The sequence below is a fragment of the Oncorhynchus gorbuscha genome, linkage group LG03 (genome assembly GCF_021184085.1).
Source record: "Oncorhynchus gorbuscha isolate QuinsamMale2020 ecotype Even-year linkage group LG03, OgorEven_v1.0, whole genome shotgun sequence".
Lineage (NCBI taxonomy): Eukaryota > Metazoa > Chordata > Actinopteri > Salmoniformes > Salmonidae > Oncorhynchus > Oncorhynchus gorbuscha.
In genome coordinates, this window is record NC_060175.1 from 72,188,137 (window position 1) to 72,212,792 (window position 24,656).

At 45.3% G+C, this 24,656-nt stretch overlaps 1 protein-coding gene across 1 annotated transcript in view; it reads left to right on the forward strand.

Annotated features, from left to right (window-relative positions):
* LOC124031853 (agrin-like) overlaps positions 1–24,656 on the forward strand; it is a 298,853-nt gene that overhangs the window by 129,977 nt on the left and 144,220 nt on the right. The window contains 1 exon segment of the mRNA XM_046343616.1: positions 14,293–14,331. Within this exon segment, the coding sequence (XP_046199572.1) occupies positions 14,293–14,331 (39 nt within the window).

Genomic DNA, 24,656 nt, shown 5'->3' on the forward strand with positions numbered 1-24,656 from the left:
GGAAGGTTCTCCCATCTCCGTAGATGAACTCTGGAGCTCTTTCAAAGTGACCATCGGGTTCTTGGTCACCTCCCTGACCAAGGCCCTTCTCTCCCGATTGCTCAGTTTGGCCGGGCGGCCAGCTCTAGTTCCAAAATTCTTCAATTTAAGAATGATGGAGGCCACTGTGTTCTTGCTGAACTTCAATGCTGCAGAAATGTTTTGGTACCCTTTCCCAGATCTGTTTCTCGACACAATCCTGTCTCGGAGCTCTATGGACAATTCCTTCGACCTTATGGCTTGGTTTTTGCAACTGGTGTGTGTCTTTCCAAATCATGTCCAATCAGTTTACCATAGGTAAAACATCTTAAGGATGACCAATGGAAACACGATGCACCTGAGCTCAATTTGGAGTCTCATAGCAAAGGGTCTGAATAGTTATGTAAATTAGGTATTCTTTTTTGTGTTTTTTATACTTTTGCAAAAATGTCTAAAAACCTGTTTTCGCTTTGTCATTATGGGGTGTTGTGTATAGATTGCTGAGGATTTATTTTTATTTTTCAAAATCCATTTTAGATTAAGGATGTAACATAACAAAATGTGGAAAAATCAAGGGGTCTGAATACTTTCCGTAGGCACTGTAGGTGCTGATACGTTATGTATTGTGATTCGATATTGAGATTCGATATTGTGATTCGATGTTCCAAACGTATTGCTCACTATATGGCTGCAGCAGAGAGACAAGAGAGACCCAGTCATGGAAATAAAAGTTGCAAAATCGTATTGGCTCACCATTTAAAAAGAAGACGGAGAACAGATATATTGAGATATATTGTCAAAAAGAATATCCCGATACGTAACTGAATTTGACAAATTAGCATATTTCTGGCCACCACACGGTTTCTGCATACTGTGTTACCGTAGCAACAGGGAAATAATTCAACCCCGCTTCCACGTCAGATAAGGGCACGTAAATCTATGCGTTAGAGAGGCCTATAGATTCTATCTGCTGTAGTTTTATGATTAGACAAGGATAGGATGGAGACAACCTTATTGAAGTTGTTGGAATAGTAACTACATTTGCTTGATGTAGAGTGATTTACTCTCTTTACATCCATGCAGGCCTCAGTTTCACCTTTTATCTGCTTAATTACGTTGCCTTGTGTCCCCTCTCTGGGGCCAGCGACAGTGGATTTTCAAGTGTGTTGTGAAATTTGCCTCATGGTAACGGTTCTGTCCCCGCTCCACGTTGTTTTCACTTTTGGCTTAACTACCCACTCCAGTCTGCCACTCGTCTGCAGGGCTCTGTCTAACTATGCAACTGCCTCAGTCGTCGTCATGGTTTTGACCGTTGTCGTTCCTCATCATTTGCCTCGTTTATCAGTTTTCCCCTCGAATATAGACTAGTGAACGATGGTGCAGTAGCGTGTTCTCACCGTTAATTGAGTCACAGCTGTGGTGGTGTGAGGGGATGAAGACGGAGAGTGAGAAGTAATGGAGATTGTGTGATGATGTACAGTACTTCTCCCATCTCCCATCTCTCTTCTCCTTACAACTCCCTCAGCATGCGATATAGGCTTTGGTAAACACCCAGGGGGAATCTCCAACAATCGAAAAGGGCCTGCGTGGAGTGCCCCAAGTGCCGACACACTCAACACCTTTTCTATTGATTCAGGCCAGATTGTTTTCGTTATGTCTCGTCTTTTTCGCATTGATGCAGTTCAGTGATGAAGCCTGGAATTGCTGTTTCCAGAAAAACCTCTGCAACTTGAATGTTGTACACGTCCTATCGGGAATTCTGGCAATTGTTTGAGATTTTTCATTTGCTGTTGATCAGAGGACACAGTGACTGGAATGCAAACCAAATCTGCTATTCAGATTCCCTATAGCTTCTTTACCACAGTATAGCTGGCCATGTTGTAAGGCATAAAGCCTAAAGTCTGTTTAAAACTACTACCCAATGAATGTCTGAGGAATGGGTGCACCCCACTGTGTGTCTGTGACTGTGTGTTTCTGTCCGTCTGCACACAGTTGCCTGTAGGATCTTATTTGACAGACAGTTGGTGTGTCTCAAGGTTAGGAAGATATATTCCTGTCTTCTAGCTGTATTCAGGCTGATTCACCCTCCGCCCGGCAACAGCCTGTCTCTGGGCTAATGGAGCGACCCCTGTTTACCTCCGTGTCCAGAACACCTGTGTCAACGCGACCTGCCGACCTCCTAGCTCAGTCTACCGTTGTCACAACAACAGACAGAGGGAGAAACCTCTACACTGGACATGGGTCTGTGCTGTGGCTCTTGTAGGGAAACACGTTTCTTCACAGTGTCAGTGTGTTTCATATGTTTCATTTCGTCAACTACAGTGCCATAATCCTGCCTCTTCTTCCTCTCTTCGTCTTCTTCTACTTTCAACCCTGGCCTCATTTCGCAGTCGTCTGTTAAAAGGACTGGGAATTATTTACAAAAACACAAAGAAGCAGTCTTGCAAGAGAAGTTGAATGTGAGGCGTTTGATTAGGAATGTAAATCATTTAGAACCATTTCTTCTTGGTCGGCTTCTCAACGATGGGGATTGTGTGCCAATTAAGATTCCCTCTCTGCCCTCTATCTAAGAGGATCTGGCTTGACGGAGAATGAGCAGCAAGTCGAGGATAGAGAGAAAGAGGGATGAGAGAGAGAGAGGAGAGAGAGTTCATTACTGTAAATGCAAATGAAAGAGTCCCAGTATATAATAGCTTGTCACTGTCAGCTAAAGTAAAAAGTGGCTCAAGTGTGTGTGTGTGTGTGTGTGTGTGTGTGTGTGTGTGTGTGTGTGTGTGTGTGTGTGTGTGTGTGTGTGTGTGTGTGTGTGTGTGTGTGTGTGTGTGTGTGTGTGTGTGTGTGTGTGTGTGTGTGTGTGTGTGTGTGTGTGTGTGTGTGTGTGTGTGTGTGTGTGTGTGTGTGTGTGTGTGTGTGTGTACATATGGACGTGCTATGTCACCGAGAATCGAGGTAAATCAGTGTTTTTGATGTACTGTCATAAAACATAAAAATGTGAACGATTTTTAATGTCACACTAGTCAACTGTTTTCTTACTCTTGTTGAGTGCATCCTGTATGGTATATGATCAATAGATGATCCCATTTTGATTTGGTCCAGCAGGTTCTTCCTGTGCTGTGTGCGGGCAGTAGATATCCCTCGTGCCATTTGGATTGTTTGCTTTGGACATCTCCCCAGCAGCCATCTGACCCTTGACCCTTGGTGTACCCCCTCAATCTATCCCATAGTACTCTGACCACAGAGGTCATTGTCAAGGAGGAACCTGTCAGGTGAACCACTGTGGCCAATCAGCATCTCACACCGCTCGTTAACATTACAACACAACATCGACTTATGTCTAATCTGATGACTTGAACATCATGCACTTTAAATCAGTATCCATGACATAGACCAGGGGGGCCTAGCTACGATCCACCAGCTCCTGCTGGTTTTCATTTGCCTTCTCCCTGGGAAACCAGGTGCATGCAGTCACCAGCCAATCAATGACAATCATTGATCAAGGAAGTACCAGGTGACTAACGATAGCGATTAGCCAGCAGGACTATGGGACTGGAGGAATTGTGCAGTGCACCATTGGCGCAGACTGTGTAACTTCACCTTAATGTGGCCCTGGTTGACAGATCGCTGCCTGGGCCAGAGACTGACACCTGAATCAGCACCCAGCTACATCACTGCACCTACCCATTGTCTGGGCTGTCTGAGCCAACAACAACTGCTCTCTCCGTGGCTCACCGACACTGTACCCTGACACACACCAACCCATCCTCCAGTGCCACGCTGGATCACACTCCACATGTCCGCCACATGGAAGAGCATCAGTCTCCAACTAGCTTGGCGCTAGCAGTAAAGCTCCCGCAGTTCTTTCCTCTGTTACTCCTCTCCCTTTTTTCTTTCTCTCTCATTGCACAACCATTGGAATAATTTCTTTAAGGGCCATTAAGGGAAAAGTGCTGGGGATAAAAAATGAATAAACAGTTTGAGTCGACAGAGCATGGAGGGTATTAAATGCTCAGATCATTATTGTTGTTAGCACTGATGAAGAGGGAGGGGTAGGTGGTTGAGGAAGCAGAGGGCTAATGAATGAGTGGCTGCTGCTGGTTAGTTCCTCTCCATTAGCAGAGTAGTGTAGCAGTAGTGGCGGGGATGCCTAGGGGGCTCAGTACTGGCCCTGGATCAGTCTTCAGGTTACTGCCACAATGGCGTGGGAGATCTCAGCCGTGCCCAGCTATTCTGGGCGGTAGGTAGCCTTGTGGTTAGAGTGTTGGGCCAGTAACCGAAAGGTTGCTAGATCGACTCTCCGAGCTGACAAGGTAAGAATCTGTCATTGTGCCCCTGAACAAGGCAGTTAACCCACTAGGCCGTCATTGTAAATAATAATTTGTTCTTAACTGACTTGCCTAGTTAAATAAAGGTTAAATAAATCTTAACCTTTATTTAAAAAATCTTACTTGTGCGGTCTGCTGAGACATGAGGAGATGGGGCTATTGGAAGAAGAGAGGGGGGGGGGTAATGACTGGAGGCCTGTGCTGGTGGTGAGGAGTAGTAACTGAACTAGGATCAGTTACAGACAGCAGAAGACTGAATAACAACCCATAGCAACAATCCAGCCAGCAATACAATAACGTCATAACAATGAAATTATCCAGGATCAGCTTTTCACTGCATTCTGAGACAGGGTCAACGGTAAACAGCTGGTAAATGAGACAAGAATGGCTGTTAAACAAAAGCAAAGTTTATCCCGGATCAGCGCCAGTTTCTTCTGCAATGGGAGTGGGCTGAGATCACGCTCGTTGAGCTCAACTGAAGGAACGACGACGTCACTCACTGCCCTGTGTGTGTGTCATGGCGTGAGTCATGTTGTTAAGAAGAGACCACCCTGCTTTGGAACATTGGTACATCCCCGCTCCCACTTAGATCACACAGTTGATCACTAGCCCCAAGCGTAACAACACCATCCTGTCTTCAGAACTGATCTGTCTGTTTTGTTCTCTATTTCCCTGCCACTCCTAAACCCAATGAAGGATAATGACATTAGACATGCACAGCTGCCAGGGCCCCTGGTTCTGGCTTGCCCCCCCCCCCCCCCTGCACCCCATTCCCTATCAATATCCAATCTCTCCCTCTATCCGGATTTGTGGACGGCAGCTTGGACACCCTGTTGACTGGGAAGTCTGGGAATCTGCTGGTAACCAGAACGCTGTAATTTATGGTGATTGGAGGTAATCCTGAAGCAAGACAATTGGCCCACCTGCTAGTGGAACTGTATAGGGCAGAACGTCTGGGCGTCTCTCCATGGGTTTGACAGCACGGCTGGATTCACATGGCAATTTTTATCTCAATTTAGCTCAAACATGTCTCATCACTCCACTTTCCTCTTCCCTGCTTCCTTTTAGGTTATTATGGACAACTTATTTCTCATCTTCAATTCATGTCACATTGCAGACACCCTGTCTACGTGTCACAACTGTACACTGCACACTAAAACATTAAACACAAATGTCCCTAACCCCCATTTTACCATAATCTAAATTGTTATTCAGTTTGGCGTACAGCTTTTTCATACGGCCTTTGATCAATTAGCTCGAGACGTTGGTCGTCTGGACGACCAGGACATGTGCTCGACTGCTCTCACATCTGATCCCACATTCTTTTTGTCACCAGTCACCCATGCAAACGGTGCAACCCACCGAGAATACAGAGACATAACACAAACTGCATGCTAACTTATTTTGGTTGGACCGTCATCCAACTCTTTTGGCTGCTTTATGGAAATTGGCATTTCAAAGCACTCTGAGAGAGATGTTAACCTTTCGTGATATCAGCGCATTAAAAATGGATCAGAGACGAGCTTTGATGTGAACAGAGGATTCTATTTGGGTCATGTTGGCACTACAGTGAGGGGATCAGAAGAGCAGCAGCTCGGTGGCGCCCTCTATTGAATGGATTCTGTATGGTTTAGGTACTTTAGGTCACTGTAGGAAGATAATGAGATTGTTGCTTTTGCGTACCATGTCCTGAGAGACAGGCTTAAGCAGACGTCTGGGCTGGAGTAACCTACCTGGCTAGGGTATCATGTTGTTCTGTGAGGGCATTGCTGAGCCCTGGGATGCAGGCTGCAGCTGGTGGTTGAACACTGCCTGCCCCCTCCAGGGTGACTGAGACCTGGGTGACCTTGTGTTCTCTGGGAGTTTACCTCCAGACTACAGAGCAAGGGGTCCCCGCGGGGCCAAACAAGACAGGGACAAGACCGTGTCCAAAGAGATAAATGACTTGCGATGGTTAACCAGAGCAGATCCCCATCCTGTGTGTGTGTGTGTGTGTGTGTGTGTGTGTGTGTGTGTGTGTGTGTGTGTGTGTGTGTGTGTGTGTGTGTGTGTGTGTGTGTGTGTGTGTGTGTGTGTGTGTGTGTGTGTGTGTGTGTGTGTGTGTGTGTGTGTGTGTGTGTGTGTGTGTGTGCGCGCGCGTGTGTACGTACGTGTATGAGTGTGTGTGTCAGAGAGAGACTGAAAGAGATGTGTACTTTCTATGTGTGTTTGAGAGATGTGAAGGATTAGTGTATGTTTGTAGGTGTGTCTGAAAGAGACAATGGGATTGTTTCCTCGTGTGTGATGCATAAAGTGAAGCTACTTTATGCATCACCGCGTGTGTATTCTTTAATGTGTCGTCGTGTGTGTATTCTTTAATGTGTCGTCGTGTGTGTGCGTACGTGTGTGTGTGTGTGTGCGTTCATGTGGGGCAGAGGGTGGGGGAAAAGAGACAGCGAGATGGAGAGTAAAAAGGACATAAAAACTTGAGATGATATGTACCGCCTTGCATCTGCCTTGCTCGGATGATCACTTGTCGTTGTGTTGGTGTAAGTAGATGCTGATGTATGGTGGGTTTTAAAACAAGCCGTGACCGCCCCACAATTTTGACCTCATTATAAGTATCGAAGAGGAAAAAAGATATTTCTTTTTAAAAAGCGCATAAAATTACATGCTATGGATTAGGTGCATATTTGTTCTCCTCAGATCAGTCGCCAGCCCTGCTGAATATAAAAATATTTATTTGAGTTATTCTTCTCTTATTTGACACGGGGGGGGAGGGGGACAAACATGTGGCACGGTGTCATGAAAGTGAGCGTGGAATACAAACATCCCCCGTTTGAATATGATTTTAATTGAATATGGGCTTATTCATGTGTAGCATATAGAATGAGGTTTTTCAGAAGCATGTTGCCAGTAGATTGGAAGTGTATTGGCCAAATTAGCGTTTGCAAATTGGACAATATTTGATTGACCTAAATGTATATGATTGTATTCCCCCATGGTTTATTTTTCTGCTTTCACTTCATTAAATTTGTTTGTGTGTGTGTGTGTTAAAAACCTTAGGATTGATTCTGACCTTAATGGGTCGTTTTCTTTCTGATTCAGATTTAACGAGGATGTGGGTGACATTTTTAAGAGACCAATCCCTCTTTTGTTTTTCTGTTTTTTCTTGCACTGTTGCTGCCTCCCACCACAACATGACCCAAGTATTCCCAAAAGCTTTTATTTTCCCTTGTCTTCCCCCCTTCCCCTCTTGCTCCCCCTCCCCTCTTTGTTAGAGACAGCTCCTCTCTCTCATTCCCCCTCTCCTCTCCTGTCTGCGCTGTCTTTTCCTTGGGGTTGAGGCAGGCAGGGAGAAGTGCTGCTCTGGAGAGTGACGGTGCTCGGGAGACAACACGCTCAGCCGCTGTTGTAAAACGCAAGAGGTGGACGAAGTGTCAGGCGCCACCGCTCGCCTGTTCTTCCTCTTTCCTCTCTCACTCTATCGCTCTCCTGCGCTGCTTTGGCTGTCTCTATCTGCAGCTCGCTGGCTGGCTACTCTCTCTCTACCTCTCTCTCTCTCTCTCTCCCTCTCCCCCTCTCTCGTTGACTAGGGCTTGGCTGGCTGAGCAGCAGAGTGAATTAACTCAGTGGACTACCTGCTGCCTGGGGATTGTGTGCGCTGTGAATACTCCGTGAATACGCAAAGCTCCAAGTTGTTGTTTTGGCTGCCAGTGAATGGGCCTGTCCCTCGGAGGAGCAACTCGAAGGAGATCATCCGCAGCCAAGCCCAGGACAAGCAACCGGGAGTAGCCTCTGGAGCAGGAACAGACAGAAGGAGTGGATTCTTGAGAAAAAGGAGAAAAAAAGAGGGAGACTGAGCCAGAGAGAGAGTGAAATGAGCAACTGAGCAGCTTCTACTCTCAATGAAGAAGGGGTGAATAAGCAACTGCTTTTTTGAAAAGGAGAAAACCAACTTGACACTCTCGGACAGAGGGCGGTAACAAGACCCCCCTTGCGATTTGTTTTTGGATGAATATGCCATCAGGGGTGAACAACACGAGGAAAGAAAGATCAAAAGTATTCAGGGCTTGTTGTTAATTTCTCATCTGGCACAGACTTCTCCCCTCTTTCTTCCCTCCTCTCTCCATTTCTTTTGTGGGTTTTCTTTAGTCTGTGTGTCGGGCTGAGTTTTGTCGCTTCTCTGTATAGCCGGACTCAGGCAGAACAGAGCTGAGGGGAGGACAACTCACGTTGAGGTACAGAGCCGGGGGCGTAATTTGTTCCCCTCTCCAACTTTCCACCCCTCTCTACTTCTTCTGACCCGTTTTCTCCAGACTCCAAGGGTGGCCCCCACATGCGAGTGGCGAGGGGGAAGGGGGCTACAGTGTTTTGAACCGAGGAAGTGGGTGGTGAAAAAAAGAATCCCCTTCACGCTCCTAAGAGCATATGGTTAATCGAGTGGTGGCCAGCTGCTTACTAGCCCCCCTGCTAAATACGCTAACGCTTAGATACAAGTGCGCAGCGACGGGGGAAGCTTCGTGCTCCGTGCTCGGAGAAGACAGTCGCATTGCCGTGTTGCTGTTGCCTTTATTTCGGTCCTGACTAGAGCTATAAGGAACAATAAGCCGGCGGGCAGCCAAGTGAAAACAAAGAGCCGGTTGTTGTTGTTTTCCTTGGAGCGTTTTGTAAGGAAAAGAAAAGGAGGCTAATGAATGTCTTCAGAGCGCCAAAGCTGCCGGAGCTCTAGCCCCAAGCTCCCAGTTTATCAGCCACAGGAGGCTGGAGAAAGATGCTCCCCCGCCAAATCACCAGCAGCTACTCTTGACGAATGCTGTGGTAGCGTGGTGGAACCTGGCTTGTGTTGTGAGGGCTCCTGGGGCAATAAGGAGACCAGTGTGTTTTGCAACAGTGGACCAGTGCTGCAAAGAGATCAAGGAGGCTTCTAACTGTAATTACTGTTGAGTTACTGTGGAACTTTGGCACCTTTTGATCTAGCACGTGCACACACACACACACACACACACACACACACACACACACACACACACACACACACACACACACACACACACACACACACACACACACACACACACACACACACACACACACACACACACACACACACACACACACACACACACACACACATTTACACTTTCATATTGTACATATACTCACTCCACATACGTACACACAAATCTGTTGTCCGGTACTTGTATTAAAATGGAGGTCGCGTGGACAGCTGGGGGCCTAAAGCAGTGCAGGCCCACACCCTTCTGTCCTCTTCTCACCAATGGATGTTATTACTGTCCAAAATGAGTTGCCTGGAAACCATTGAAAGCTCCTCGACGCATCTTTCTGAAAGCAGCTGCGACTCCCTCCCCACGGCGGAACACAGCTGGATTCCGGGCTGAATCTACCAACCATTACCAACCAGTCTATCATTCTCTCCTCCCTCGTTTCTGGTGTCATTTTTATTCCTTGGTTCTTTGGGTTCATCTTCTCCCACTCCGTTACCCGTACCTTCCCACCGGGCGGACGGACTCTGGAAGTGGAGCATGACCAGCTGCCATTACCCCACGCCGCCCCCGGAGCGGGACCGGATGTACCAACACAAGGTGTCCCTGGTGGTGCGCTACTTTATGATCCCCTGTAACATATGTCTCATCCTGCTGGCCACCTCCACGCTGGGCTTCGCCGTGCTGCTCTTCCTCAACAACTGTACGTCCACCAATCGTACTACCACACACATACGCACGCACCCCATATACAACGTACTCCCTCTGTCACCCTGTAGCCATGTGTGTTTGTGTGTCATGGTCAGGAGTATGAAGGCTTTATATGTGAGTGCATTTGTTTGCCAGATGTGTATGTATACTTGGGGTGGGGGGGTGCGGAAGAGTATGCATGCATGGCTTTTGGTACGAGAAAAGTTATGGGTCGGTAGGATTTCGCTTAGTTTACATAGACTATTAACCACCTTACAGTCTCTCAGGTCTTTTACTCTGTCTGCTGAGAAAAGATATGAAAGACTGGTCCACTTGACCTCTGGCGGAGCTGTCGGAAAGGCTGGGGCTGGATGAAGTGGAGGGATATCGCAGACGTTAAAAGTCAGCTTTCCCTCGACGCACAGTCCCAGCTTCCTTCTTTTGAGTCCTTTATCTCCCCCAAAGCCTTGGCATTTCCTTTGAACTGTGGGATAAAGTAGCCAGATTAAATGCCTTTGGACGATAGACAAAGCTCTTGGCATGGAAAGTGTCCCCACTTTGAGCGGTTATCGGCCTGAATAGAAAATGCCACGATGGTGCATAAGCTTCTGTCTGTGCTTCGCCTGGTGGCTCGCTGGTAGATGAGCAGCGACATTACCATTAGGCAACACGAGAGTGACCTTTTGGAGAGCAAGCCCCACGCAGAGACTTGCCATTATATAAGTGTGTTTTGGGGGGACGGGATGGGGGACGGGGCGTATTGTCTGTAAGTTGTACATTGGGGACTATCTGTCTCTCACTTCAGAGTTGTACATAACTGGTTTATGTCTTGCCTGAATGACACAGTTTTCAGTAGTTCAAAGCTTTATAATCAATGAATGTCAATTGGTTCTTCGCGATGGGAATAGGAACACGCTAGTATCACTGGAGTTCCGATTGTGTCCTGACACCCACATAGGTGTGGCACCACAGGAACATCAGTATGTGTTCGATAGCACTGCTTTATTCAGTGTCACAGTATTTCTCAGCACTGGAGTCCCGTGTCAGATGAGTTGCCTGTGCGGAAGGTTCAAGCCTAATCAACACTCAATTTTTTTTTCTCACTTTGAAGGTGTTTAAAACTGTCTGGAGTATAATCATCATTGCACCCACGTGAATTAGCATTACGGAGACTAAATAGGAGTAATGGCGGAAAAGTCTATAAAGTTACATATTGGGATAATATTTTTGACACTATATCTCTAGTCGGTTGCACGTGCACCAAAACTCCTTTTATAGCTTGTTCTCCATGTTCTTTTTAAATGGTGAGCCAACATGTTTTCAGCACTTTTATTTCCATGACTGATGGAAATAAAAGTGCTTATGGGTCTCTCTCTTATGGGTCTCTCTCTTACGGGTCTCTCTCTTATGGGTCTCTCTCTTATGGGTCTCTCTCGTCCCTCTGCAGCAGACCAATAGTGAGCAGTATGTTTGGAACATTGAATTGCAATAAAATCGCAGTATCGAATCGCAATACAGAATCTTGAGAATCTCAATACATATCATATCAGCACCTAAGTATGGTGATGATATCGTATCGTATCAAGCTGTGAACTCTGCGTGGAAATGTCAATATACACTTGAAATTGAATACGGGCATCAAAGCATCCCTGTGAATGTCCCTTTTAATCTGTCTGTATGCCTCTCTGTGCCTCTGCCTGTCTGTCTGTCTGCCGTCTGTTTAAGGCTTCATTCCGAGCCATGCTAGCCCGCCACGAAGCTATTATCAGCCTGAGGATTTTCAATCACGTACGAGACACGTCCCGGGGGCTAAGGATGCCACTGCATTAGATCTTGAATAAAATAACCAAAATGCACCACTTTAGAATTCTGAAAATGCCCCCCCCTCCCCTCCCCTCTATCTCTCTCTCCCTCTCTATTTTCTCTCTCTGTCTCATCGACGGGGGCGTTCCAAAGTGAAGTTCATTCATAACCCCTCCGTGTTACTGAATCAATTTAATCCAGACATATTCCATTAGATTTAAATACAAACTCAGTGAGAGCTCTCCATCTCCACCTCACAAGCTAGAGAGAGAAAGAGAGCGAGAGACTGGAGAGGGAGAAGTGAACGGAGCGCCATTAACATGGAAAGCTCTTGCTGTGTGGATGGAAAACTGGTTTGGAGAGGAGCTGGAGCGAGAGAAAGGGGAGGACACAGACCTCAGGTCAGAGCGAAGCGTGGCCACACAGCTTGTCCTCTTCACACTGTGGCCTGGTTCCTGGACCTCTGTGGGGGAGTAATGCACCTACTAGAGAGGAGAAACATGCACACACACATACACACCACACACTGATGCACATAGACAAACCCCAACACACCCTGATACACAAACACGCACATCAGAGCAGAGCCTTGTCGATCTGCTCTAGATCTAGCGGGAATCAGTTCTGGATGCTTCAATCACATGCGTACACATACAAAGGTTTGTGTTGTATAGGGACAGCAGACGGCGATGGGAAAGAAAGATATGGTGGTAGAGACCTTATCTCCTCTCATTATGACCGAGATGGAGACATTTACATTTGGTAAACATTTAGGAGATTCTGTTGATTTGCTGTCATGTGCTCCAAGACACCATATGGAAAATACTGCGTGTGTTTGCGTTTTAGGAAAGGAGAGCAGATGTGTGTGTGTGTGTGTGTGTGTGTGTGTGTGTGTGTGTGTGTGTGTGTGTGTGTGTGTGTGTGTGTGTGTGTGTGTGTGTGTGTGTGTGTGTGTGTGTGTGTGTGTGTGTGTGTGTGTGTGTGTGTGTGTGTGTGTGTGTGTGTGTGTGTGTGTGTGTACATGTTTATCTACATGTGTGTGTCTGTGCTATTGTTGTGCCATGTTGTTTTTGAAGTCCCTGGGATTGAAATCTGTTACTGTCATGATTGCCTCGGAAACCAGTTCAACAGACACTTCATTATTCACCATTGCAAACACAGCGTCCCTCCCTCCCTCCCTCCCTCCTGCCTCTCCCCCCATCCTCTCTCTCTGGCTCCCTCAAGCCCAGCTGTTGACAAGCAATTGTAAGTGAGCCTAAATTTAAACTCTGCACTGGCGACCGTTAACTGTGATGCCGTCGTCAGGTAGCGAGCGATGCCGGAGACGCCTCACGCCTCCGAGCGAGGACGGCCGGGAAGGCGAGAAGCTCCGGCGGAAAATGTGTTAGCTGGGTAATTGATGTGATGTGATTTTATCTTGCTCATTATACCGGGTATGCAAGCCTACACAGGGGAAAGGTGCGGCGGGCTGGCCTGACGCGAGCACGGGCTGCTCAGTGGTTTGGAAAGGCGAGTTGGAGTGCAGATGGTAAAGGTCGCTGTCACTGAACACTGCGGGTCTTAGATGCTTTGCTATGGTCAGGTGATGTAAGAGCATTTACGGCACTGACAGATTCAAGCACATGCTTATCTACTTACAGTGGTTGGTGATGCTTCACGCATCGGTTTAAAGTAGACCACTCTGTTGCTGTTCCAGTCATTGTGTGTAAAGTGAAGCTCATTATTTTCTATAACGGTGCCGTGTCGCGCCCAAACCCCCATTAAATTGACCCTTCGTTAGAGATGTATGTATGTATGCGTATGCCTGTGCCCTAGAAATGCCCTCTTTTTATGTTCCTATAGGACACCAGTGATAGATGTAATGTAGTTGTGCCATCATCGTATCATCTACCATGGTACCATTACATCATAACAGTACATAACCCATGCATTACTGCAGCAGGGTCATGATGTCATATCTATGGGTGAAGGCAATTAGTTAACTCATTGGAAAGAAGAACCAGACATGGGGGTGGGATGGGATCAGTTATTTTTGCTGTGTCATCCTCTTTAAGGGAAATTTCATTCGATTAGGCTTATTTGAGGTATAAAAAAAAAGTCCATGAAAGTGGTAACCAAGATAATAATGAAACAAAACCTGAGTATGTTTTTCACAATATACCAATTATCGGATGCTTTCATAGGTGTCAGGTGTGGTTTGCGAATTGAATGGACCATTAAAATTGTAAATATCCATCAACAATTGTACATCTATCATGAAAATCGATTAATTCTGATGAGCTGGCTCTATTGAGCCTCTCCATCCCTCAGATACTCTATTAGAGCCTGTTTGATATACCCAAGCCAGAGGAGAATCTTCTTCTCTGCTTTTTGCTGGAGCAACTCAATTACTGGGGTTCACCCCATGGGAAAGTCCTTGAATCTCGCCTTAACTAAAAACCCATTTCTAACTCTCTCTCTTTTATCTCCTCCAGACAAACCTGTTCACTTCACGCCGGCCCAGCCTCCTGATGGTAAGTCCTCTGACAATTCTCACTCTACCCTACCTTCACCGATTGACTGCATAGTTTTGGCTCCCCGACAAATAATTACCTCAGAGCTGCTCTCTGTATTCTTCACCTCTCTGAGTCCTGATGCTTTTAGTTTGCATCACCACCTCCACCTTTCCCCCATATGGCCATTGATGATGACTTGATTGTTCTCATCACCTTTAAGCCCAGTCACAGCTGTGCAGTAGCTTCTACCAGACTACTGCATCTCCAGCCTCACGATTCAGTAATGCTAGTAATCTTCCCTCCTTCCCCATTCAAAACGTCACTCCTCACACCCCCTAGATGTAGGCCAAGGATACACGGAGGCTCCAGTTTTTCCACTATGCCCAGCCTTGTTATCCACCATGCTTTCCGGGCCTAATTCCACAGATGGCAATCTCTGTACTCTGTGCAGGGCTATTGTTTCAGTTGTTTGGCGGGCGAGCGACGAGAGTCATTAATTAAACAGCAACAATTTATTGGCAAATGGCGGATCTCTACACTCTTTAATTGGAAGGAAACAGCTGGTTTCTGGCTCGGTCATGAATATTTATGATGGCAGCAAACACATGAAGCACTGTTTGGTAGCCCCCAGATTTCTGACAGACAGACAGACAGACAGACAGACAGTTGAGGTGTACTCCTGGTATTGCTGGGAGGTGTAGCCTTATCCTCACAGTGTGGGGGGGGGGGGGGGTGCTACCAAGCCAAAGGTTGTAAGAAAAACAACAGGCAGAATGCTGATAATGATCTGAGCCCCTATCTACTGAAGCTGTGAACAAAAGGCACCTCTGGGGGCTCAACGACTCTGTCCGATAATTGCTCAATCACTCTCTTCATAGGTCAGCACATTTGCAAAAGCTGTTTTTGAGAAAGGGCGCTGTTGTGTTCAAATGTATCCATTTAGAGTGGCTTTAGACGATGAATATGATGGCCTCGCCGAGCCACGACAATGGCTTTTGTCAATGCGAAATGGGTGTCCGTGGTCTGCACCTGCCGAGCAATTGAGCTTGATTGGAGCATTACTCAACTTCACCCTCACCTTAACACCTGGGGAGAGGAGAGAGACATCTCTGGTTTTATTTTTCAACTCCTTTAATCAAAGTGAGGTGCTCCAAAGGTCCAATCACACGGCATCACGATCCGCCACAGATATTTGTTTACTTTTTAATGACATGAGATTGCTTCAATAAATGATTTGCGCTCGCGACGAGTGGAGATTCTCCGTTTGTTTGTTGTTGAAATAAATAGTGTCACCGAGCCAAGTCAAGTACGTGCCGGTGAGAAACTGAGTGCAGTCAGCGAAGCAATATAGTACATCTCTCCATTTTCCCTCCAAAAATGGTGGCTTTTATCGATCGCAGTGGTGCCCATTTCCCACGTATTCAAGTTTTGGCTTGTCTGAAGGACGTTTGTTTCTGCACTAGTCAAGCGTTTAAAAGGCTCTGCTGCTGGCCCATAATTACATTTCCAATAGTCCTGTAGGCTCTCAGTCAACAGAACAGCATTGTTTTTTTGATCCAAACATAGAAGAGCAGCAGTAGACATCTGCAGTCTCCAGTTAGCCCTGAGGGACAACGTTTCTGCGGATCATTTAGTTGCTGGTTAGATTAGTGGGCCAATTAGAGATGGCCCAAATACACTAGCCCCTCAACTACTACTAGCTGAATGTTGTGCCATGGGGACATGGTGGTAGCCTACCAAGGCTCTTATACAGCGCCTCCATTAGTCAAATCTGTTCTACAAAGGAGGGCTATTCTACTGAACTTGTCCTCAGTTCCAAGGACACACTTCCACATACTTAATTAACCAAAATCAGAGAGATATACTAAAGAATCTGCAGACTTTTAAAATATCCTCTTAGTCTCTGAACTTGTTTTTGGGCAGATGATTTATTCTTGTTAGCGAGAAGAGATGGAGAGAAGTGTTTTTTGGGGGGGAGGGGGGGGGGGGGGTGAGCAGATCTAGAAAGTCTATAGGGAGACACTGATGATCTGCTGTCTTTGCAGCACGAGTCGAGAGCACTTGCACAGTATTTGTGGCTTGCACCACCTACAATTAGACGGCAGATTCCACCCAATAAATGAGTGCTAATCACCAGCCGAAAAGTGACAAAGTCACAAAGCACCCTCTAATTAGTCTCTCTGCTGCGGCTTAAAGTGCCAGTCTCTGCACTCAGTCCACAGTCATTATTGCCTGTCATCTCCAGACAATAATAAGACCGTTGTGACAGCATTTTGCCCAGCAACAAGAGAGCAAAGTCTCAGTCCGTTGTTCAAGGCAGAACCACACGGGTTGGACTTTGGTGAGGGGTCAGTTCTATTGCATTGAGCCAGCGGCCTTTTGCAAGGTTGTCAGTTTAATGTTAATGATGAGAGCAATTTACATATTGTATACACACACACTTCTCTGGTTCTCTGCCTCTGGTCATTGCAATATTTACACATTAAGCATAATGTAAGTTTCCTCTTTCACAGTCCGATTGCTATAATGGCTATTATGTGGTATTGATCTTAACTGGAAGAACAGTGCAGATGCAAAGTTTGGTAACCGAATGACCGTTTGTGCCGTTATTGTGTTACTGTACCAAATTTAGCATCTGAACTATTCTTCAAGTAAATGCGATTTTGTAACATGTTATGTGGAAATTGTTCAACTTTGGCCTTGTGCATAGAGTTGCATGGTTTGTTAAACTTTGCAAAAATCGGAGTCCAAGCATCGTTCTGTTATCGTGGAATTGTCCTGTTCTATGTGATAGTGTGTGTATCAATCCTGAGGAGCCAGTGTGACTCCAACAGGTAGAGAACCAGTTGGTTCAGTCCTGGAATTCGTTTTGACACTCCTGTCAGTCAGATTTAAGTAGAGTCAATTGTACTCTCAAGTTAAGTGATAACTAACAGGTGAGTGAGAGAGCTTTTACTCACAGCCGTAGGTGAACAGACATGGTTAAATCTGGGCTAAATTGGGCCACGAAGACAAAAACAAGGATCCAAATGGGAAACCTGAGCTACCTCCAGTCGGGTTTGTCTCCGTGGTAGCTAGCTGTCTCCCACACCTCCTCTCCTGGCTGTAATGAATACACCGGCTGTGAATCCTTCAATCTGGCGTTTGTCACAGAAAGTGTCCCCCGGAGGATACTCCGTACCAGCAGACATAATAGATGTTTGAATTGAAAAGTGATTTGATCTAGGACTGGGAGGGTTTCTGCGACGAACGGGAAAGTGCTTGTGGGCTTACTTACACACTTCCCAGAACACTTCTTCCTCTTAAAAGATGTGCCAAAACTTTCTCTGCAGCAGCTTTCAAAGAGTCTACCCCCCACACTCTCCACAAACTCTACACAACAAACTCCACACAGCAAAAATAACTGATCCCATCCCACCCCCATGTCTGGTTCTTCTTTCCAATGAGTTAGCTAATTGCTTTCTCCCATAGATATGACATCATGACCCTGCTGCAATAATGCATGGGTCATGTACTGTTATAATGTAATGGTACCATGGTAGATGATACGATGATGGCACAGCTACATTCATCCAAACTGGCTGTAATTTATTCAGTCGATGCTTTCCCTATGTTCTTTACAGTATGCCTCACTCAGAAAGAGAGGCAGAATTCATTATGACTAGTCGCTTATCTTAATTAAATCCAAAAAATCTACCTAATCTTTTTTGGGTGGAGGTGGGGCTGAGAATGGGCTCATATCAAGATATCAAAGGTACCAGGACTGTAAACGCTCCTCTCTCTCACGGATTGGCATTTTGCTCTGTGAGAAACGAGATTGGCCTGTCATTCCTAGCCCTCGACGAGAAGCAGCAGTGCAGGCTAGCTCTAGTCTCGTGTTTATTTGCCTTGACATCATCAGGGCAAGGTTTGTTGCCCTCCAAAAGTATACAGACGCATCTAAACCCAAACCTGCACTCTGTACTTCTCTCCCCCGGAAAGTATGCCTCTCCTCTGTACTTTTGTGGAGTCAGCAGATGCTTGCGTAAGCATCTCGCCGTACACACGCAGAGCTCGACGGGAAGCGGCAACCAGGAGAAACAAATTGGGTGCATTTTGACATTCCGCCTGTCTGCACTCGTCAGACTGTCTGACAAGGCTCCCATACAGCCTCAATGAGCAGAGGTGTGATGCGCCGCCGAGTATTGATCTGTGCGCGGAGAAAGAAGAGCCGGGAAAATATGTGGGTCAAAGGGAACACGCGTAGACTGGCAGGGATTGACCGCTGAGTTGGTTTGTTCCTGATTCCTTGGCCAGAGTAATTGTTAATGCTGACGGCTGGGGCGTTTTGACATGCCCAGAAATATCGGCCCGCTCAAGCTTGCCTTGCCCTTGCGAAACCACCACGAACAGTCAGTGTATGGAGGTGTTGTAGCATGTCAAGACAGTGAGCAGATTAACTCCTGACAGTGATGGGGTTGGATCTCTGGACAACAGACAGCTAGGCTAACCCTGATATCCCTATCATAGCTGAAGTTTGAAATACAGGAAGCTATTATCCACAATAGAAATGTCCAAATGAACAGCAGTAGGCTATCCTTCTCAGGTGTCTCTTGACCTATCGTACAGTTCATATGGCACAAAGTCGACCCATTCCCAATCAGATTGGTAACGGAAGATTTTACGACTGTCCACTCTATGTACTACTTATTCGTAGTTATGTAGAACTATTATTGTACTCGTTAAGGCCCCTTCATAATTGGAACTATACTGAACAAATATATAAACGCAACATGCAACAATTTCAAAGATTTTACTGAGCTACAGTTTATGTAAAGAAAACCAGTCAATTGAAATTAATTAATTAGGCCCTAATCTATGGATTTCACATGACTGGTGCAGCCGTGTGTGGGCCTTGGAGTATAGACCCACCCACTAGGCAGTCAGGCCCACTCACTGGGGAGCCAGTCAGAATGGGTTTTTCAGTGCAAAATAGTTTTATTACAGACAGAAATACTCCTCAGCAGCCCCCCCCCACAATTCCCTGGAAACAGCTCTGGTGGACATTCCTGCAGTCAGCATGCCAATTGTACGCTCCTTCAAAACTTGAGACATCTGTGGCATTGTGTTGTGTAACAAAACTGCACATTTTAAAGTGGCTTTTTATTATCCCCAGCACAAGGTGCACCTGTGTAATGATCATGCTGTTTAATCAGCTTCTTGATATGTCACACCTGTCAGGTAGATGGATTATCTTGGCAAAGGAGAAATGCTCACTAAAAGGGATGGAAAACGTGAGAAAAATAAGCTTTTTGTGCGTATGGAACGTTTCTGCGATTTTTTTTATTGAAGCATAGGGCCAACACTTTACATGTTGCGTTTATATTTTTGTTCAGTGTATATCTGCGAGCATTCTGTAGAGTCTTGATTAGAGGTCTACCGATTAATCGGATTGGCCGATTAATTAGGGGCGATTTCAAGTTTTCATAACAATCGGAAATCGGTATTTCTGGACATTGATTTGGCCGATTTTATTTTAATTTTATTTTTACAACTTTATTTAATCTTATTTAACTAGGCAAGTCAGTTAAGAACACATTGATGGCAATGACGACCTAGGAACGGTGGGTTAACTGCCTTGTTCAGGGGCAGAATGACAGATTTTTACCTTGTCAGCTCGGGGATTCAATCTTGCAACCTTACAGTTAACTAGTCCAACGCTCTAACCACCTGATTACATTGCACTCCATGAGGAGCCTGCCTGTTACGCGAATGCAGTATGCCAAGATAAGTTGCTAGCTAGCATTAAACTTATCTTATAAAAAACAATCAATCAATCATAATCACTAGTTAACTACACATCCTGTGTTGCATATAATCGATGCGGTGCATATTCCTGAAAAAGGACTGTTGTTGCTCCAATGTGTACCAAACCATAAACATCAATGCCTTTCTTAAAATCAATACACAGAAGTATATATTTTTAAACCTGCATATTTAGCTTAAAGAAATCCAGGTTAGCAGGCAATATTAACCAGGAGAAATTGTGTCACTTCTCTTGCGTTCATTGCACGCAGAGTCAGTGCACATTTTAAAGTGTGCAACAGTTTGGGCCGCCTAATTTGCCAGAATTGTACGTAATTATGACATAACATTGAAGGTTGTGCAGTGTAACAGGAATATTTAGACTTATGGATGCCACCCGTTAGATAAAATACTGAACGGTTCAGTATTTCACTGAAAGAATAAACGTTTTGTTTTCGAGATGATAGTTTCCGGATTCAACCATATTAATGACCTTATTATTTCTCATAACTACAACCTTGCAAAGAAAAGAGGGATGTGATAAATCGACTGCATGCTATCTTTGAATAGGGGGATACATTGGTGAGAAATGTAGGTTCGGGATTAATTTCTTCAATCTAATTAATGAATTGGCCATTCAAAGGAGCCGATTTTACTCCCAATAATCTAATAGTAGACCGATGGATTGTGGCGCGCGCGGGTTCGATGTCCCCATCATAGTCCTTTATCCATTGCAATTAGTGCGTGAAACGGTTCATATTTCTATAAATGACTCTTATGTTCTTTGCGTTTGGTTCAGAGAGGGGCTGTTCTGTCCCATTGAATCGGCATGTCGTTCATTTACACTCATTAACTCAGTGAATTATTCAATGAATTAATTTAGTGACTCATTGTTAGACTTAAGCTGGGCGGGGGGGAGTGATGGACAGGTTTTTACTATCGTTTAATTGTGACTCGTTATGTGAGGAAATAGACATGGCTTACCGCTCTCGCCATTTACTTTTTAACAAGTAGTAAATATATCGCGTTACAAAATGAGGGTCTTCCCCAGTCAATGTTTTCTTTATAGAAAATTGCACCTACTGAAGCATTTTACATCGCATCTGTTCCAAGTGTATCTGCTCTTCGAACGAGTGCGTAGACTTTTTATTACATGCGAATAAGTGCATTTGTATTGGATAAGTTTGCCTTTTATTGTGATCAGTTGGGAGTTTAAAGGCTTGTCAACCTTAGACTTTCCACCTCTGTCTAACCTGAAGAGTGCTGTGTGTACTTTGATATTTACCACACCAGTAAAAGACTGACGCACACACACATCTCTCAGTCAGAGGGCCTCGCACCAGTGTGTGTTAATGTGTGTGTGAGAGAGAGGGAGGGAGACAGACCAGTGCACTGCTACACTAAGGCCAAACAGCCTGGCAGTTGTATTCAAATGGTCTCTCAGAGGAGCCTGTAGCAGTACATGGATGATGGAGAGTGTGAGGCATCCAGACTCCAGGAAACCATAAATCTCTCCCCTAATCCCAAAATGCAGACTGCCCATCCTAGTCTGAGTAGTAACCCAGAGACACACACTCTCACACACACTGAGGAAAGAGATTGTTTACCAAGCGAAGCCAGCCTGTGGCATCTTCTTCTATGGTTCCTGTATGTCAAGTTTATAGATGAGTTGAGGTGTGTGTATACATTGCAACTGACGAACATACATCACACACAAACACCATTTGTGGTCAATACATCTCATTTGTATAGTCAACCCAACCACTTCCTCCTTTCATTGGCTTGTTTGATGTATGTTCCCCGCACCACTGCACACAATTACAACATGCAAGGCTCTCAGCCAATGTGCCACTGACACCATTTACACCGACCAGCTCTGTGACAATGGAGACACACCCGCAGACCCACATAGGCCTGCACACTGTCCCTCTGGGGGATCCTGATGTATGTGTTTCAGCATGCCTGCCTGTATGTCTTCTCTACTTTCACTATGGGATAAAAACAACACTGATTCCCTTTCAAATAGCTTGTGCGTGGAACATATTGCATGCTGATGCTACTGCATCTGCCTTGGTTTTAATGAGTTTTAAGGTGCTAGAAGGCTTCCTATCACAAGGAAGGAAACGAGAGACATGGGGAAAGAGAGGAAATAAGAGAGCAAGAGAATAGGAGAGGGGGAGAGAAAATAGGAGAGCAAAGATGTTTTGAGGGACAGAGGAGATATGGTGGGTGGGTGTGGGGGGTTCTTTCTACTTTTCTTTCTTCACACCTGTTTCTTTTAATGTAATGTTTTTCACACATTTTTTTCCTTTTAATGATATACCTTGGATTGTTTAATTGAAATGGAACAAATAGGGGCTGTTTTGTATGCCAGTGCGTCCATGCGACTCCCGGAGAACCTCGCATCCAGATGCATAATGATAGCAGTGACTGTCGGTGTCAGTGGAAGAGAGCAGAGAGGAGCAGCTGGGAAAAGGTGGAGAGTTCGAAGGGAGATTTTTTTGGGGGTGGGGGGGGGCTGTTGTAGGTAGTTATAGAGTCTGTGTACGAGAGTGTTTACAGTTGACGGGTGAGGGTGGGCAGCTGTTGTGAAGATGGCCTCTTTGGGTGTTTGTGTGAGTGCGCGCACGCGCGACTGTGTTAGGGATGTGGGTTTGAAATAATTTCACTCTTCAAATACTATCATTAATTTTAGGTGGATATTCGGATATTATAAATCCATGCATTTTTTTTATTACGTGTTTTTTTTTACCTGAGCACGGCTGCGCAAGGAAAAGAGGTTGACACTCTGTTGCTGCAGCTGCGGAGAGGCCGGTGTGTGATCAGATGGGAGCGAGCAGACGGAGAGGCGAGAGAGAGACGCAGCCAAGGCACTTCGGCAACAGCCAAGACTGGCTAACTTGTAGCAGCCATAATATTATTTATTATCATCCCATACAACAGTGGCTTTCTTGACTGGAGTAACCTAGAAACTAGCCAGCTCTAGCAAGCTAGGCTAATTGATGCCACATGCTGTGCTTTCTCCCCAAGCCCATTCTGATAAAACCAACAGTCTACCTGGTGTTTGCTTGTGGTATCCCGCTTCTCAGTTTTTAATTTCCACTTGCTGCACATTGCGTATCTATTATTAATTGCATTATTACGTGTTTTATTTTATTTAATATTTTTATATTTTCTCTGCATTGGGAAGGGCCGTCGTCCACATCTGTTGTTTATGAACCATGTGACTAATAACGTTTGATTTAACGTTGAGGCTTTGCGGCTTTGATTGGCCAACATAAACAACAAGCTACACACCTGAAGGCACCCGGTCTTTTCATGGTGGTCACGTTATATAAACGACATTGAAATTTACGTTGTTTTATATTAAGTTAATCATTTGAGATTTCATGGTATATCCTTGTATGTAACAATGTCACATGGATATTTACATTTATTTTTTTAAAGCCTTTTCAGTATTAAAATAGGCCTATACTTTTTTTTTCCCTCATACGTTTTTGAATACTAACGTCAGACACGAACCCCTCAGAGCTAGCTACATCCTAACAATGCCCTTTTGTCAGGTTCTCTGTCAGTATTGACCTACCTCGTGAGCTGTAGCCACTGTCACGTGATCTCTTGGTATAAACTACATGCACAGTAAGAAAGACCACACACACATATACAGACACTCAGCACACATACAATGCTAATGTTTCATGTAAGTGTAAACTCATGTTGCAATAGACTATAAAACATACAAATGTACAGAGGAAATCCTGAAGAACAAGGCCTCTTGTGTAAGGGGTCTCGTTACATACCCGCATGCACACACATTCACGTACACACCATACCACACCACACATGTGCAGTTTAGTATATTAGCCATGAGAAATCCCTTGGTGTCTTGACAGGAGTGATCGCTTCCAGCTGTCTTTCTGAGCTCACTCAGCTATCTCCGAGCACGTCTCAACACACACAAACCCCTGACACCTCCCATGGAGCGTGGAGTCACTCTCTCCCTGTGACGACCCACTAGGTGGGTGTGTGTTTGTAATCGTATTCGTTAATGTGTGTGTGTGTGTGTGTGGAAAGCAAAGCAACAAACACAGGTTTAAGTCCCGTCAATTAGTCATGGCTGAACTCCCTGGCCCCCTGAGGTGCTCTGGGGAGGGCAGGACAAAACGGTGCGTCTGCAGGTCCTGAAATAACGAGCTCACCTGAGGAAGGACTCCAGGGCGCTGGGTGTGTGTGTGTGTGTGTGTGTTTAAAAGGGGATGAGAGAGTGAGAGAAAAGTGAGATAAGAAATCAACAGTATTATATATTTACAGCGCATTCGGAAAGTATTCAGACCTCTTCACTTTTCACACATTTTGTTACGCTACAGATGTGTTATAAAATGGATTAAATAAAACATTTTTCTTTCTCTCGATATTTTAGCAAATGTTTTAAAAATAAAAAACAGAAATACTATATTGACATATTTATTCAGACCCTTTGCTATGGGACTCGAAATTGAGCTCAGGTTCATTCTGTTTCCATTGATCATCCTTGAGATGTTCCTACAGCTTGATTGTTG